The sequence below is a fragment of the Dipodomys merriami genome, unplaced genomic scaffold, assembly GCF_024711535.1.
Source record: "Dipodomys merriami isolate MVZ:Mamm:240054 unplaced genomic scaffold, mDipMer1.0.p SCAF_194, whole genome shotgun sequence".
Classification (NCBI taxonomy): Eukaryota; Metazoa; Chordata; class Mammalia; order Rodentia; family Heteromyidae; genus Dipodomys; species Dipodomys merriami.
Window position 1 is genome coordinate 677,102 of NW_027203315.1, and position 18,564 is coordinate 695,665.

An 18,564-nucleotide genomic window follows, 5' to 3' on the forward strand; every position below is an offset into this window, starting at 1 on the left:
AAATGGAATCATAGGCAGGATTTAAGGATTCTCTTTGAACAATGAAAATAAATACTGAAATTGTTGAAGGGACAGGAAGCTGGAGGCGAAGCACTGAATGAAACCTCTTGTTCCCAGACAGAGATTTCTTCAGAACAGCCACAGGGCTCATGCTTTGATTCCTAGCTTTTATGGAGGCCAAGATGAGAGAATCTCCTTTGAAGCCAGCTCTGGTTGGCTTCAACTCAGTTCCTGAGTTCAACACCTCATATTGGCACAAAAACATTTCTTCATGCAAGTGTGAAAGTAGAGCTCTTCATGTAACCAAACTGCTCTGGACATATCTAGAATGACTGGCTTATATAGGATCTGGAGTCTTGGTCTTGGTTTACTAATTAAGCACTTTCTGATGCAACAGACATTTTTTTCTAAATGCCTCCAGGATATCTTTAATTACATAACTATACAGTGGCATCTATCTTGGCTCTAGAAATTCTAAGTTTAGGTCAACCTTTGTGTTTCTGTAAAAGAAGACACTATATTTATTGGAAGCCACATTATGGAAGATGGAATATTGCAGTGTTTATTACACAGCTAGCAGTCTGCAAGCAGCAGGTTGTAACAAAGACTTGCAGTTCACAAATACACTTAGACAGCTTGGAAACAGGACACAAAGGCAAAAAAAGAATATAAATAACACCAAGAAAGCAATCAGAACCAAGAGAGTGCTGAATAGGGACACTATGATGACCAGAGACAAGCCAGGAGACAGGACACAGGCCATGATCACAGAGACATATGGCATGGTGTCTGATGCCACTGCTTAATAGGGCCTAAGCAGGAGGCAAGTCCACAGGAAATTCCCAGTCCCAGGTACTGGACTAACAGATTGAGTAACATATCAGCCAAATGCCCATGTCTGTTTGCAGGGATCCAGCCACAACCATTAGTTGGGAGGCAAGTGATGGATGGGACATTTCCTTCCCCCTCCATGAAAACAAGATGCCAGACCCCACCATCCACCATGTGGCTAATAGGGCACCAGCCACACCTGACCACCTTACTTAATATTACTGAATTAGTAAATCAATTTATAAAATGTTACAGCGTCTGTATCATTTTCTAAACAGTTCATGAATTTGCTTTATGTAAAAGCCATTTTTCTTGAGCCCTACCTCTGAAAGAATAATTCTCGCATTCACCAAATATTAAACATTCTTCTTTTGAATAATTTTTTTCTTCCTTCTTCTTCCTTCCTTCCCTTCCTCTTTCCCTCTATCACTTCCCTCCTTCCTTCCTTCCTTCCTCTTGGCCTAGAATGATGCTATAGCTCAAGTGGCAGATAGTTTTATTTTTTGTTAACTTAAATTTTTGCCATTGATTGCAAAATGTCTTATTTCGCCTAATGTCTTAATTGCTCATTTTTAATTGCTGGTTTTAAATTAAAAGAAGGAAAGGTGCTTTACCAATTCAGTGAGCAGTAAGTCCCTTAAATTTTGAGCTCAAGCAATAGTGTTGGCCAAATTATAATAACAAAAATAATAAAATCAATAATAAAATGTTATCATCAGGGATACTTTGAATGAATGTGGTATGTTGGTATGTGCCTTTTAATTACAGATATATGACGGGCTTAGATAAAAGGACTCCATACCATGAACCATTCTTTACCAGAAAGCATCCAGTTTGTAAAAACAGAATGAGCTATATCCAAATGGCCAGTGTGTGTGTGTGTGTGTGTGTGTGTGTGTGTGTATGTCTGTGTGTCTGTGTGTATGTGTGTGTGTGTTTGTGTGTGTGTGTGTGTGTGTGTGTGTGTGTGTGTGTGTGTGTGTTACAAGTAGGAAGGCCAAGGGCCTCCCAATCCCCCTATTTATTTTTACTAGGCCTCAGTAGATAAGCGCAAGGGTGAACAATGTGAGGGAAGGGGTTAAGCTAGGAACCTAGCTAAATCTGGCAATGTTTAGCCCACTGTCATTATCTTGTAAATGGAATCATAGGCAGGATTTAAGGATTCTCTTTGAACAATGAAAATAAATACTGAAATTGTTGAAGGGACAGGAAGCTGGAGGCGAAGCACTGAATGAAACCTCTTGTTCCCAGACAGAGATTTCTTCAGAACAGCCACAGGGCTCATGCTTTGATTCCTAGCTTTTATGGAGGCCAAGATGAGAGAATCTCCTTTGAAGCCAGCTCTGGTTGGCTTCAACTCAGTTCCTGAGTTCAACACCTCATATTGGCACAAAAACATTTCTTCATGCAAGTGTGAAAGTAGAGCTCTTCATGTAACCAAACTGCTCTGGACATATCTAGAATGACTGGCTTATATAGGATCTGGAGTCTTGGTCTTGGTTTACTAATTAAGCACTTTCTGATGCAACAGACATTTTTTTCTAAATGCCTCCAGGATATCTTTAATTACATAACTATACAGTGGCATCTATCTTGGCTCTAGAAATTCTAAGTTTAGGTCAACCTTTGTGTTTCTGTAAAAGAAGACACTATATTTATTGGAAGCCACATTATGGAAGATGGAATATTGCAGTGTTTATTACACAGCTAGCAGTCTGCAAGCAGCAGGTTGTAACAAAGACTTGCAGTTCACAAATACACTTAGACAGCTTGGAAACAGGACACAAAGGCAAAAAAAGAATATAAATAACACCAAGAAAGCAATCAGAACCAAGAGAGTGCTGAATAGGGACACTATGATGACCAGAGACAAGCCAGGAGACAGGACACAGGCCATGATCACAGAGACATATGGCATGGTGTCTGATGCCACTGCTTAATAGGGCCTAAGCAGGAGGCAAGTCCACAGGAAATTCCCAGTCCCAGGTACTGGACTAACAGATTGAGTAACATATCAGCCAAATGCCCATGTCTGTTTGCAGGGATCCAGCCACAACCATTAGTTGGGAGGCAAGTGATGGATGGGACATTTCCTTCCCCCTCCATGAAAACAAGATGCCAGACCCCACCATCCACCATGTGGCTAATAGGGCACCAGCCACACCTGACCACCTTACTTAATATTACTGAATTAGTAAATCAATTTATAAAATGTTACAGCGTCTGTATCATTTTCTAAACAGTTCATGAATTTGCTTTATGTAAAAGCCATTTTTCTTGAGCCCTACCTCTGAAAGAATAATTCTCGCATTCACCAAATATTAAACATTCTTCTTTTGAATAATTTTTTTCTTCCTTCTTCTTCCTTCCTTCCCTTCCTCTTTCCCTCTATCACTTCCCTCCTTCCTTCCTTCCTTCCTCTTGGCCTAGAATGATGCTATAGCTCAAGTGGCAGATAGTTTTATTTTTTGTTAACTTAAATTTTTGCCATTGATTGCAAAATGTCTTATTTCGCCTAATGTCTTATCTATCTTGGTCCCTTATGAGATAGCAAATGAAAGCCTTCTTCTCATCTCAAAGAAATATATGTGTTCAGGGCTGGAAAGATGGCTCAGTGGTAGAGCACTTGCCTTGAATGCATGAGACCCTGAGTTCGATTCCTCAGCACCACATAAGCAAAAAGAAATATGCTGGAAGTGGCACTGTTGCTCAAGTGGTAGAGCGCTAGCCTTGAGCTGAAGAGCTGAGGGACAGTGCCAAGGCCCAGAGTTCAGGCCCCACAACTGGACCAAAAAACAAAAAAAGATACCCACTTCAGAAATATATGTGTTCTGGGTTTTGGATATATACTCATGGCATGGATATATACTCATTGCACAAACAAAATATGGAACATCATATTGTATTTCAAAGTAAGGGCAATAAAATTTGTAATCAGCCTCTAGAACATTGAGAAAATGCAGACTCATCACATTGTCCACACTGGTGTTTTATCACAGCTCACTCAGCAGAACAACTAAATGGGCTAAGAGTGAATCAATCACAAGTTGTTCATCACCAGTAATTAATTAAAGAAAAAAGCAAGCACTGAAGACATTTTGGGGTTCTCCCCCAAGACAAAATGCAGAGACTCTTGTCTTTATTTATCCACCACATTTTTGAATTTTTGTTGTAAAGATACTGTATAGATTGATTATACAATTACATGAGGAAGTCATGAATACATTTCCTATCAAGCATTGTTACCGCTCTGAGAAAGATTTTACTACTATGGATGTACTGCAATAAGGAGTAATATCTTCCATCAGATCTTCCATTCAAAAATGAACTGGAATAAGTAAGTCATTTGTACTATAAGGCATGGATCACACATACAGAGGCAGACATAAGGGAGCAGTAGAAAACTGGTTGTTCTCATGTTCTTGCCTCCTATCATAACAGTCTTTACCCATCTATTGTTCCCCTAACCATGTTGGAGATGATCTGAATCCAGTCCCAAAGCGCCAGAGCACATTTTTCTAAGAAGAGTTTATCAAATTACCCTAACAAACTATTCCTTAGTATAAAAGACACAAGTCAATAACTTCAATCTCTGAATTACTTGTCAAGACTGGTTTTTTCTATATGCTTTGGATAATATTGAATGACACAATCTCCACTCAACACAAAACGATGAGAAATGTTGGCTTAGAGAGCTGAAGAGTGAAGAATGGTTTCCCATCACACCTAGCTTACCTCTGCCATGAAGGATTTCTCTGTATAATTTACAGAGTTTATTTTTTTTTTTTTTGTGAACATACTGTACAGAGGGGTTACAATTACCTGGGAGAGATAATGAGTACATTTCTTATCAAGCATTGCAGCCTCCTCCTTTGTTTACTCTTCACATCCCTTCCCCGCCTCCCCCCACTCCCGCACCCAATCCACCCCCCCCAAAGTTGTAAAGTTCATTTTCGACAACTTGTACTTCTCATTGTTGCAACAGATCCACCTGTAACCTTAAACTTGTTTTTCCCCTTCTCCTCCACAAATTATAACGACATCAAATACAGTGAAAGCAGGGATTATACTGTGGGGGAGGGACATACAAAGCAACAAAGAAATAATCTTATAAATGCGTTAGAAACAAATGCATGAAAGAAAAAAAATATTTAAATACATATTGAAGAGTTCATTTTCCTAACATCACATTATCTGACCTTTTCTGTTTGACTCATACATATACTAGATATTGCAAATAAGGGAAACCATGGGACCTATGTTTCTTTGAGTTTGGCTTACTTCCAAGCCTTTCCATTTCCTAACAAATGGGGCAATATCATTCTTTCTGATGGAGGCATAGAATTCCATTGTGTGTATATACCACATTTTCTTGATCCATTCATCTACTGAGGGACATCTGGGTTGGTTCCATATCGTAGCTATGGTAAATAATGCTGCAATAAACATTGTTGTGCTGGTAGCTTTAGTGTGGTCTTGTTTGTAAACATTTGGGTAAATGCCCAAAAGAGGGATTGCTGGGTCATAGGGGAGCTTTATGTGAAGTCTTTTGAGGAACCTCCATACTGCTTTCCAAAGTGGTTGAACAAGTTTACACTCCCACCAACAATGAAGTAAGGTTCCCTTCTGTCCACATCCCCTCCAGCATCTTACAGAGGTTTTCTGACAAAGATTTTCCTACATGTTGCTTCTTTCTTTCCTGGGTGAATGTTTTAATAATTGCTGAAAGTTGGCTTCTGGTTGAAAGACTTCCTCTCATGTTTATATTTACAGAGATTCTGTAATGTGTCAAGGTCTCTGATACCTGTACAGATGTGACTTCTGGTAAAATGTTTTCTATACTCATAATTTCTCTCCTGGGTATGCTCTCACATATGCTGAGGATTCAATTCTGATTGAAAATCATTTCACATATGTTCTGTTCACTACTTTCTTTTCTCCTATGTTTAGTCAGTTCTCTGATGAACACTGAGCTATTCCTTTCAGATCAAAGGCTTTGCACATTTGTAATATTTTTAAGATTACTCCGCTGTGTGTGTCCTATGAACCTGGATCCATGACTACTTGGTAAAGCACTATCCACATATTTTTTGGTGGGGGGGGGTTCGGGTTGTGGGGACTGAAGTCTGGGCCTGGGCGCTGTCCCTCAGCAATTCAGCTCAAGGCTAACGCTCTACCACTTGAGCCACAGTGCCATTTCCAGCTTTTTTCTTTTGCTTATGTGGTGCTGAGGATTGAATCCAGGGCCTCACGCACGCAAGGCAAGCACTCTACCACTGAGCCACCTTCCAAGCCCCCTATCCACATTTTTTACATTTATATTTTCTCACTTGTGTCTGTTCTCTGATGCAAACTGAGTTATGACTTTTTCTTGAAAACCTTTCCATTTATTTTTCCTACATATGACTTCTCTCCTCTTGTTTTGTGAGTGTGTGTGTGTGTATCTGTGTGTTTTGTGATGAACCCTGAGCTGTGTCTTCTAGTTGGAGGACTCCACATCTGCTACATCATAAGGTCTCTATCCTGTATTGGTTCTGTATTGCAATTTCAATTTTCTTACAGATCAAAGACTTTCCCCTTAGTTATTTCATTTGTGTGAATCAACTTATGTGTGTTAAGCTGTGACCTCCAGGTCTTTCCACACTGGTTGCATTCATAAGGTTTCTCTCCTTGTGTTCTGTGATGGATGTTAAGGTGTGCCTTCCAGGTGAAACAATTTCCATGCCTGCTACATACATAACATTTCTCTCTGGTGGGTTTTTTTCTGATGGACAGAAAGGTGTATGTTCTGGGTGAAAGATTTTCCACATAGCTTACATTCATAAAATTTCCCACCTGTGTGTGCTCTCTGGTGGACTGTAAGGGCTGGCTTCTGATTGAAAGACATTCCACACATATGACATTCATAAGGTTTCTTTCCTGTGTGTTTTCTGATGGACAGTAAGGTTTGACTTCCAGGTGAAACACTTTCTACACATGTTACATTCATAAGGTTTCTCTCTTGTGTGTGTTCTCTGGTGGCGAGTAAGGTTTGACTTCTGGGTGAAAGAATTTCCACAAATGTTACATTCATAAGGTTTTTCTCCTGTGTGTGTTCTCTGGTGGAGAGTAAAGTATACCTGCTTTCTAAAAGACTTTCCACACATATGACATTCATAAGGTTTCTTTCCTGTGTGTGTTCTCTGATGGGCAGTGAGCGATGACTTCCAGTTAAAAGACTTTCTACACAAGTTACATTCATAAGGTTTCTCTCCTGTGTGTGTTCTTTGGTGGACAGTAAATTGAACCTTCTTGGAGAAAGAATTTCCACATAAGTTACATAAATAAGGTTTCTCTCCTGTGTGTGTTCTCTGGTGGAAAGTAAGATATGCCTTCCTGGTGAAAGACTTTCCACACGTGTTACATTCATAAGGTTTCTCTCCTGTGTGTGTTCTCTGGTGGACATTGAAGTTTGACTTCCAGGTGAAAGACTTTCCACACATGTTACACTCATAAGGTTTATGTCCTATGTGTGTTCTCTGGTGGCCAGTAAGGCCTGCCTTGCCAGAAAAAGACTTTCCACACATGTTACATTCATAAGGTTTCTCTCTTGTGTGTGTTCTCTGGTGGACAGTAAGGTGTGTCTTCCAGGTGAAAGACTTTGTACACACGTTACATTCATAAGGTCTCTCTCCTGTATGTGTTCTCTGGTGGACAATAAGGTTTCGCATCTGGGTGAAAGACTTTCCACACACATTACATTCATAAGGTTTCTCTCCTGTGTGTGTCCTCTGGTGGATAGTAAGGTTTGACTTCCAGGTGAAAGACATTTCACACATGTTACATTCAAAAGGTTTCTCTCTTGTGTGTCTTTTCTGGTGGACATTAAGGTGTGAATTCTGAGTGAAAGATGTTCCACACACATTACTTCCATATGGTTTATCTCCTGTGTGGATTCTCTGGTGGACAGTAAGGTATGCTTTACAGGTGAAAATCTTTTCACACATGTTACATTCATAAGGATTCTCTCCTGTTTGTGTTCTCTGAGGAACAATAAGGTGTGTCTTCTCAGTGAAAGACCTTTCACACTGTTTATATTCTTCAACTACAGAAGACTCATGAGTTCTATATGGAGCACATATCTTACCAGGTTCACTGAAAGCATCCATGCTCTGACACCCAGTGAGCTTTTCTGTCCTCATCCCTAAGGAGTTCCCATTATTCTTAATCAGTTTTGACTTCTGTTTTGAGCTCAAATGAAAACTTCTTATAAGTCTCACTTTTTCCTCGCCTGGGTTACTAGTCATGACTGCTACTTCAGATAGATATTCATTGTGATTTTCCTGACAGGTGCTAATCACATCCTCCATTTCTTGAACATCTAAAATGAATAACAGAAAAATAGACAAAACATAAATGAGATCCATAAATTCCTTAATGTAAAGATATGTCCTCACATTCTGTTACAAGATTTTCAAATATCAAAGCATTGTTTTCTGCAGAATATATACTTTTCTGCACAATGTATTAATTAAGAAAGCAGTACTGATATTTTACAATAGAAAACAATGTTTTCTGTTTTTCAGATTTTTCTATTTTTCTCCAGGAAATATTTACTCAAATTATTCATCTATGTACTCTTAATGCTTCAGTTCTGAATCTCAGTGTATGACCAGCACCACTGATAAGAAATTACCCTGATCAGAGGATAGCAGCCCTAGCATACTCCTATTTTCCTCCTACCTGAATAATACTAGTTTAAAGGAAAATGAGTTCTCCTTTTCTACATTTCCCATTGTGTTTTTTTCTTTAAGAATGACTTTTCTAAAGACAAGAGAATTGCTAACATTAACTACACTGGCACACCAAATTCAGTTTGTCTCCACGTGAGTTCTGGATTGACAATGCCTTGAGACAAAGGATCACCTACTTCTCTGCCATACATGACTCAGCAGCACTAGGAATACTTTGCTCTGTACAGCTCAAGTTAAACAGACCAACTGGGCTCTGTACCCATCATTACCATTCAAGATGCTTTAACTCACCTGTTACATTCTGTTCTGAGCCTTCTCTTATCCATGGTTCTGCACCTTGCTCCAGCTTGACAATCAATTTAGGTTTAGGAACACAGAGCCCTGTGATTAAGAAATAGTGAAGAACTATTGCTCTGGCTGGGTCATCATTAATGTAAGGTCGCAGATATCCTGTTTCCAAGGTTGCTACTAAATCTTATTTCTCATTGTTTTTTTTGGGGGGGGAGGGTCTGGTTGTGGGGCCTGAACTCTGGGTCTGGGTGCTGTCCCTCAGATGTTCAGCTCAAGGCTAGCACTCTAGCACTTGAGTCACAGCGTCACTTCTGGCTTTTTTTTCTGCTTACGTGGTGGTGAGGAATCTAATCAGGGCCTCAAGCATGCAAGGCAAGTGCTCTTCCACTGAGCCACCTTCCCAGCCCTTGGTTTCTCAATTCTTAACAGCTCAATTGTGGAGTTTCCCCAGCTTTGGTTTACTGTACCAATTGTTTGGCTTGAACTCAGCTCTTTTGCTCAAAGCTAGCATTCTACTAGTTTGAATCTTAGCTACATTTCTAGTATTTGAATGGTTAATTGAAGATAAGAGTCTTATGGTCATTTTTCTACAGTTGCTGGCTTCAAACCAAAATCTTCAGATTTCAGCCTCCAGAATATCTAGAATTCAAAGCTTGAAGCAGTAAACTCTATATTGGGTTTGGCGTACAAATACACACTTTCAACTACTGATTTCCTCATCATAATAAGTAGTAATGCATATTCTATCTAGACTGTAGATCCACCTACAATAATCATTCCAAGTCTGGGAAGTCAATCTCGTATTAGTGGAACATAGTTTAGGACTTTTGTCCAACTACTGATTTGCTTTCTTAAAGAGTAAGAAGAAAATTAGCTCTTGAGTTACATATAATCAAGTTGAAGCTTCACTTAGAAAGAAATGACAATTCCCATGGACTGGAATCTTATCCCTAAATAACAAACAGTCTAATGTCTAGTAAAATAAAAAGCACTTGATCTTCCAAGTAAAAATGACCTTTGCTCACCCAAGGACATGAGGTTGCTATAGGTCTCCAGCATTACATCTCTATGAAGGGTCCTCTGACCAGGATCCAGATCCTGCCACTCCTTCCAGGTGAAGTCCACAGCCACATCCTCAAATGATATCAAATTCTGTAATGGCACATATCCATCAAGAAATCAGACCTGGGTTATGAGAACTCCAATCTGGAATTTCATTATGCTGCAGGTCTGCTTTTGTTTTACATAAAATGTTTACAGCTTGCTGTGTTATCTATTCACTGGAAGAATTAAATAGCAAATCAGAAATATTTGATAATATATAAATCTGGTCATTAAAATACACAGATTTTTAGGGTGCTGGTGGCTTATGCATGTAATCCAATCTACTCAGGAGGCTGAGGTCTGAGGACATTGGATCAAGGCCAGTCCAGGCAGGAAAGTCCATGAGACACTTAGAGCTGATTGACAACAGCCAGGCCCAGAATTGAAGCCCAAGACAAATAAAAAATTACAGTTTCCCTAATTCAAGCAAACACATTTCTGCTGCTAGCAATAGCGACAAGGTAAAAATTCTGTGGACGGCTGGGAAGGTGGCTCAGTGGTAGAGCAATTACCTTGCATGCATGAGACCCTGGGTTTTACTCCTCAGCACCACATAAGCAAAAATAAAAGAGCCAGAAGTGGCACTATGGCACAGGTGGTAGAGTAATAGCCTTGAGCTGAAGAGCTGAGGGACAGCGCCCAGGCCCAGAGTGCAGCTCTAGGACCAGGCCCCCCCAAAAAAAAATTCTAAGGAGAAAATAATCTGGCATGACAACAATAAGTCTAAGGAGGTATCTTAAAATTTATATTATCATTTTTTGATAAAATTTTAGTACATATCAGGGTAACAATGAATTACACAAATATTTTTCCTGCATTTACATGTACTGCATGATCATACATCCTATTTAGATCTTCTATTAACAAACACTATAATAAGCAAACAGAACACATTCAGGATATCACATGGAATACAGAATATAGAACATTGCAAGATCTATGAAAAGCAGTGTCAACATGAAGGTTAAAAAACAGTAGCAGTACTTCAGAAAGAAGCTAATGATTTTTGGGGCCTTTATAGGATTTGATTTAGTTCCCACATAAAAATATCCTAGGTTGGGCTGGGAAGGTGGCTCAGTGGTAGAGCGCTTGCCTTGCATGCATGAGGCCCTGGGTTCCATTCCTCAGCACCACATAAGCAAATAGAAAAAGGCAGAAGTGTTGCTGTGGCTCAAGTGGTAGAGTGCTAGCCTTGAGTTGAAGAGCTGAGGGATAGCGCCCAGGCCCAGAGTTCAGACCCCACGATTGGACACCCCCCCCCCAAAAAAAGAAGAAAAAAATCCTAGGTTAACCATGTTTGGTTTAAATACTAAATATTGAAATGTGGTCATAGATACCCTGATATTTCCTTCCTACATAAAAAAGAACTGCTACCATGAAGTTTTGTAAAGTTTGCCTACTTTCTACAATACAAACTATAGGTTGGAGGGGACTAAAATGTACCTTTACAAGATTTTCATTTTTATAATCCTTCATGGAAGGTGGAGGCAAATTTATACAGGCTCAAGGAACACTCAAGATGACAAAAATGATAAATATGACCAAGTGATCAAATGTGGCACATATTCCTGAGTCATTTCAACAGTAGATCCCTAAGGATATATTTCCATTTTTGTTAGTTAATAGCAAAATTCCTCAGAGATCAAAATAAATTCCTGAGCAAACATCTGTGAGATTTTGCAACAAGTGATATTTCTAATAGAGAAAACCTCATCACAGTATTATTTTTTTTATCAAAAGTACTTCAAATCTTATATTGGCAGTGAATTAAAATATTCAAAAGTAGTGGGAAGGAAAAACAAAACTGAATACCACATCAAATGAAGTTAGACCAAAGATAACAGAAGCAGGAGAAATCAGATTTTCTTGTAGTGTATCAATTGGTAGAAGGAAATACTTTTCTCTATGGAACTCTGAAGTTGAGCTGAAGGGGAAAAGGATTGAGAGGTTGGAATTCCAGCCTGACAGCACTGAAAGAACTGAGAGCTGGCTGCAGAAGGCTTAAAAGAGAATTTTGGAGAGGGTTCAGAAACTGGAGTGCAGGCCTTTTCCTTAGTTTTGTAAAGATAGCAGATGAAACTGAGGTGCTGTTGACCTTGAGGGCTAGGAAAGGTGAACTCCATGTCTGCATTTTCTCTGGGCTCCAGTCTTCTGTCTCAGGAGAGTAAGGAAATATGTTTCCCTCACAACCTGTTGTGGCTCTGATTGTAATATTAATATAGATACTTCATTTTTACATGTTATCAATAGCAAACTTCCCCGTGTGCACTCAAGGAACTATGCTTGCTTGCTTGCACCCAGGGACCAAGTGCCAGAGAGCCTTTTAAACCCTAATTTCCCCTAAGTGTATCTGTTTATGTTTTTGTGTTTCTCTAATTGTTTTTGGTTCTGGAATCCTGTAGAACTCTCTAGGAAACAATTTTCCTATACAATGAGTAAGAAAAATGTTAATCATAAGAGCCATATCAGCAAAGTAAAACTGATCACTAAGAAAAACTAGCTCCCAGATAGATCATTTGAAGAAAAGAAACAACTGAGACACATACGGAGGAAAGATGGAATGAAAAAAGTAAAAAAAGAAAAAATTCAAAGATAGATACAAAGAGTGAGGAAGAGAAAAATAACCAAAATTAGTGAGTAGAAAATCAAGAATTGAGAGAGAATATAGAGGAAAGGAATCTTGTGAGGATACTTTAGAAAACAAACAGGGTTTTGTAGAAAGACCATAAAGTTTAGCAACAAATATAGTTTCAAGTTAGACCAAGACCATAAAGTAGCCCAAGAAGTAGATATGGAGATTAATTTAAGTACATATAGGTTAATTATTCCTTAAGAACACATGAATTTGTGTGTGACCAGACTATTTCAGCAATTCCAGGAAAATTTCATTGAGATAGTTTAATGTTACTCATGAGGATATGATCTGGTTGCAATCTATCCTTCACCTTTCATGAGATATAACCTCCTTGGTGTCATTACATCACATAACAAGTGTGAATCAATTTTATGACAACACAAAACATAGATATTCTGAAGCAAATCTGCATTCAACTTAGAATATAACCATTTAATCTGCTAAATCTACAACAACCTTTATCTGCTAAACCTACAAGACATCTTTATCTGATTTAAGAATATGTTCCTGAGTCTGAATCTGTGTGGCTGGTATTGTTTTCAATTCTTTTTTTTTTTTCGGGGGGGGGGCGGTCCGGTCATGGGGCCTCAACTCTGGGTCTGGGCGCTGTCCCTCAGCTCTTCAGCTCAAGGCTAGCACTCTACGACTTGAGCCACAACTTCCAGCTTTTTTCTTTTTGCTTATGTGGTGCTGAGGAATTGAACCCAGGTTCTCATGCATGCAAGGCAAGCGCTCTACCACTGAGCTACCTTCCTAGCCCCTTGTTTTTTTAATTCTTGAACAACTTTAGGTCTATATAATGGAATGGAAAACAAATGAGAAATTAAGGAAAAATAACTCACCAGAGATCCTTTCATTCTTTCTTGCTGCTGACAATAAACAGAAGATTCTGGAAGGATGCCTGAGATATAAGGCGAATGACATATTCACAAAAGAATCTGTGAGTATTTTGCCCCAGAATTTCCTCTTGCAAACATGATACATGGTCTGGAAAAGCATAAAGCTTTCTAATAAGTGAAGAATATTTAATGTCTCAAGAAGAGCATTAATGTCTCCTATAAACACAAATCCAGCCCATTTCCTGATACAAATATATCATTAAAGCAACTAATTTCCATGTTTATGTACTCACTAAATTTGTAAAACTGAAAGTTTCCCCCCAAAAAAATGAATAATTGAAAGCAAAAACATATCACATTTCCACTAAAAGTACTCATTACTGAATGTACTTCAGGATGTATGAACTGCTTTCTTTTAATGCAAAAGTATCCTAGGAATCCATTGGAATTTATGTGCTACTTCATTGATGTACATGATGTACATATCATGCACATATCATGTGCTACCTCATTGATGTACATATTGATGCACATTGATGTAACTCAGTAGTTTTTATCAAATGTTATAGAAGAAAATATATACAGAACATATTTGTGGTGTGATATTAGTTCAATAATGATTGTCAAATGGCAAATTTCACTGTACCCATTGCACACCTATGCAATGACTTGTAATTTGACATTTAGCATGCTTTGGCCACAGAACATGAGTAAAGATGCTGTAAACCCTGGTTTGAGAAGTTCCTAATGGTCACTTTCCTAAACAGTCATGGGAAGAACCTTGGTCATCCTACTGGAGATACAAGGCTAAAAAAATGAACAACATAAAATACACAACATAAGAGTGACACACCTGATGATAGGCAACATCTACAAAGCATACAACCTTGAGAAGACATATTACCTCAAGCATTCTTCTCTGATTTTTCCTCTAAGACCAAAGATCCCTGACCAACACTTTCTGACCTACCAGGCACAACCAACTGAGTAGAGCTAGCATTAGCAAATCCACAGATGGCACATTTAAGTTTCAATGATTACATACTAAAAGTCTTAGTGGAAACAGGCTGCATAAATTAGCAAGAAGATTAGGGATTAGTACATAAATAAATACTTTCAGTGGAAATAATTGCCCCACCATCCCAAACCATTGCCTCAGGTACCCTGTGATAACTACGCTCTGGTTTATTCCTCAATCCAGCACATCACAACTCCCAGTAATTAGTTTAAATGTTGCAACAGTACAAAGTGATTGAGAGTGGTGTAGGAAAGAGTACCACGTGAATCTGGTGCACAGGGAAGTGGCAACAATTTTTGCATAAGGCAAGGGAAGCTAGCAACATCTTCCCCTTCCTGCGCATTTCTGTTTCTGCTCTATAGGGCTTCCCAGAATGGACAAGGTCTGTTCGTTTAGGATGGAGATTCCTATTCATAGGGTGCCCTGCTTCAAACATTGCTAGGCTTAATTCCTAAAAATACGGGCCCAGTACTCACTACTCCAATACTATATGTACAACTGTCTCTAGAAACATGATCGTGTACAAACACTTGGGAACTCAAGCCAAACAGATTAAAACATCTCTAAGAGAAACAACACAGAAGCCCCAAATACAACTGCAGTGTAAGAGGACTCAGGCACCCTCACAATTTCACTAGAATTCTTCCTGTACTCCTCTTACACCTGGGCAAAGCCAAAAAAAGTCACATGAGTTAATAGAAGAATCCCTTGGTCTTGAAGTACAAATGCACAGCTCTTGAGCTCTCCTCATCTGGACAATCACCCAGCTTGCTCTCAGACATTTGGGAATCAGGTTCTTGCATCTGAAGACCCAGAGGCTAATGGCAGCATAAACTCCTGAACCTCAAGCAAATTATCAATCCCAGACTGGAGAAAAGCATGGAGAGGGAAGTAGGCACTTTGGCTCAAGTATAAAGCTCTCCCTCTGAGCTGAGGAGCTCAGGAATGCGGCTTGCAGGACCAGAGTTCAGGCCCCAACAAACAGAAACAGAAAAAACAGAAACCCATGGAGAGTAGACTCCCGCAGCAATCTTACAGTTCCTACCTGACATCAGTTCCAAAGCCTGAGATTCCTTCAAGTTACAGCTCACAAGCTCCATTGCACAGAGCTTTGGGCCGGACTCCTGACTCCCACCTATGGAAGGCCAAACTGTACTTCAGGGCACTTCCAGCAGCCAGGCAAAGGAAAAGAATCCAGAAGAGGCAGACTTAAAACACCCCTGGTGGGCGGGGAGATGCATGGGCAAAAGCATCTTCTGCCCCACCTCCACCCTCCAAAAAACAAAAACAACCCAGGACTTTCAAAGAATATACTCCATGGAGACTACAATTCCCACAATGCTCGGTGCCACCCAGCTACATACCTGGGACCAAGTGTGCTTGTGTGCATTGGGACTTTTCTCTCCCTGCTGTGAGAGTTAAGCTCAGTTTCTTCTTGAAAACCACTGTTTCCTCTTGAAATACATAAGACCTCTCAGAAAATGGATGTATATGCGGAGAATTGGATACATTGGCTTTTTGATTCTTAGTTCTAATAATGAAATTGAGGTTATGAGACTGCGTTGCTTATACCTTTCTGTTTATTCAATGCCTGCCTACTGAGATATGTAAATTATATCTCTGTTTTGTCTTAATCTCTTTAATACATCTCCTCTTACTTTACAAAGGTATTCACAGCCACTAATCTTATACGTGAGTCATTTCCCATTGCAATAATGTATACAGTGGCATAAAATAGTGAGATTGTTAGGTAAATATGCAGCATAATACTTCTGGTGATTTGGATTTCACAAAATCTAACAATTAATTTTCCAGAAACTCCCCAATTCTATCTATTAAATCAAATGAGTTTTTTTTTTCTGAATTTTGCATTTCATTTAAGTATTTTATGTTTTGTATTGTTGTTGGTCCTATGGCTTGAACTCAGAGCTTGGGCACTGTCTGTGAGCATTTGCTGTACTCTATTTGCATTTCCTTTAATGATTTTCTTCAGGTATCTAGTGAAAAGTTTCCTCACAGGGATTCTTATGAACATGGCACATCACCTCCATTTCCCTACAAAGCGATAGTGGTTTGGAGTGTCATGGATGAATGCAGGAGGGATAGAAGAGTGAAGTTTAGGCTAGGCTATGTTGATTTGAAGCTTAATCACTTGCAAACCAGTGTGATTTTGTCTTTTCATTTTGCATGTGAAAATCTCTTTAGAATTCTTACCTCTTCTCTGATCCTAACAGTTCCTCTCAGTAGCTTTAGGCTACATATCTAGGGGACCTCAGACTTGTCTTCTTAGACCTTATCCATTAAACTGTGGAATAAACCTTTTGTCTCCTGCCACAATCCCATCAGAACACAAGCAAGGCTCTGAGAGCCAATGGGATGATAATTAAGGAGACAGAGAGATGACTGATGGCACAATTCTGCTATGTTTTTCAAATGTTTGTGTAATATTGGTCTTGACCCACTGTGCCCAAAAGTGCAAACAGCACAAATCTTTCCTCATTTTATTTCAATACATCTTTTCCACCCAAGCCTCCAGAGAGTTAAAGCCCCAGGCCAAAAAACTAGAACACACACTTTCTCAAACCAAGAAAGGGCAAGGACTTGCAGTCCTGAGGGTGAGAGTCAATAGCCCTGAAGCCTTTGTTCACATTTTGTCTGCTTCTGGCAGGCAACCCAGGGTCTACAACAGTCTCCTTCACTCTTATCAGAGAACCTACACTTGTCTCTTAGGTGTTTAGTGTGATTTTTTGTAATCCCTTCCATAAAAAATAATTGGGAAAGATTGGATGGGAAACTTTCATGTATGATTTTAGTTCTCCAGTGTATGGATTCTCCATGTCTCTATTGTGGACCAGAACTATTCCTCATGAAAATGGAAATCAAAGAGCATATTTGAATGTATAGACTTCAACTTAAAAGCACCTCTAACAATATAACGAAAAAATGATTTCATTCTTTAAAACTAAATTCCTGGGAACTGGCACTGTGGCTCAAGTGGTAGAGCGCTCACCTTGAGCTGAAGAGCCGAGCGACAAGTGCTCAGGCCCACAGTTCAAGACCAACAACCATAAAAAAAAAATCCTCCCTAAAACTAAAATCCTGAGAGACAAAGAGATAAAACTGGGGTGCTTCGAAGAGTACCTGTTAAATGTAGTTTTCTTTTCTTTTTCTTTTTTCTTTTTTTTTTAATTTAATTTTATTTTATTTGTGAACATACTGTACAGAGGAGTTACAATTACGTGGGCAGGATAATGCGTACATTTCTTACCTAGCATTGCAGCCTCCTCCTTTGTTTACCCTTCACATCCCTTCCCAGTCTCCCCCCACCCCCCCAATCCCAATCCTTCTCCTTCCCCCGTTCCCACCCCCTCCCCCCGCACCGACGTTGTAAAGCTAGTTTTGGACATGACAACTTGTACCTCTCATTGTTGCAACAGGTCCACCTGTATCCTTAAACAACTGGTTTTTCCCCATCTCCTCCACAAGTTATACTGACATCAAATATAGTGAAAGCAGGGGTTATACTGTGGGGGAGGGACATACAAAGCAACAAAGAGATAATCTTATAAATGCGTTAGAAACACATGCATGAAAGAAAAAAAAACATTAAAATACACATCTAAGGGTTCATTTTCCTGACATCACATTATCTGACCTTTTCCGCTTGACTCATACATATACTAGATATTACAAATAAGGGAAACCATGGGACCTATGTTTCTTTGGGCCTGGCTTACTTCACTTAATATAATTTTTTCCAAGTTTTTCCATTTCCTAACAAATGGGGCAATGTCATTCTTTCTGATGGAGGCATAGAATTCCATTGTGTATATATACCACATTTTCTTGATCCATTCATCTACTGAGGGGCATCTGGGTTGGTTCCATATCTTAGCTATGGTAAATAATGCTGCAATAAACATGGTTGTGCTGGTAGCTTTAGTGTGGTCTTGTTTGTAAACATTTGGGTAAATGCCCAAAAGTGGGATTGCTGGGTCATAGGGGAGTTCTATGTGAAGTCTTTTGAGGAACCTCCATACTGCTTTCCAAAGTGGCTGAACAAGTTTACATTCCCACCAACAATGAAGTAAGGTTCCTTTCTGTCCACATCCC

General features: G+C 39.3%; 1 protein-coding gene across 1 annotated transcript in view; it reads right to left on the reverse strand.

Moving 5' to 3' along the window:
* Positions 1 to 18,564, reverse strand: part of LOC138831371 (zinc finger protein 585A-like) — a 386,491-nt gene that overhangs the window by 50,745 nt on the left and 317,182 nt on the right. The window contains exon 3 of the mRNA XM_070028486.1: positions 6,766 to 7,789. Coding sequence (XP_069884587.1) covers positions 6,766 to 7,789 — 1,024 coding nt within the window. The remainder of the gene's footprint in view (positions 1 to 6,765; positions 7,790 to 18,564) is intronic.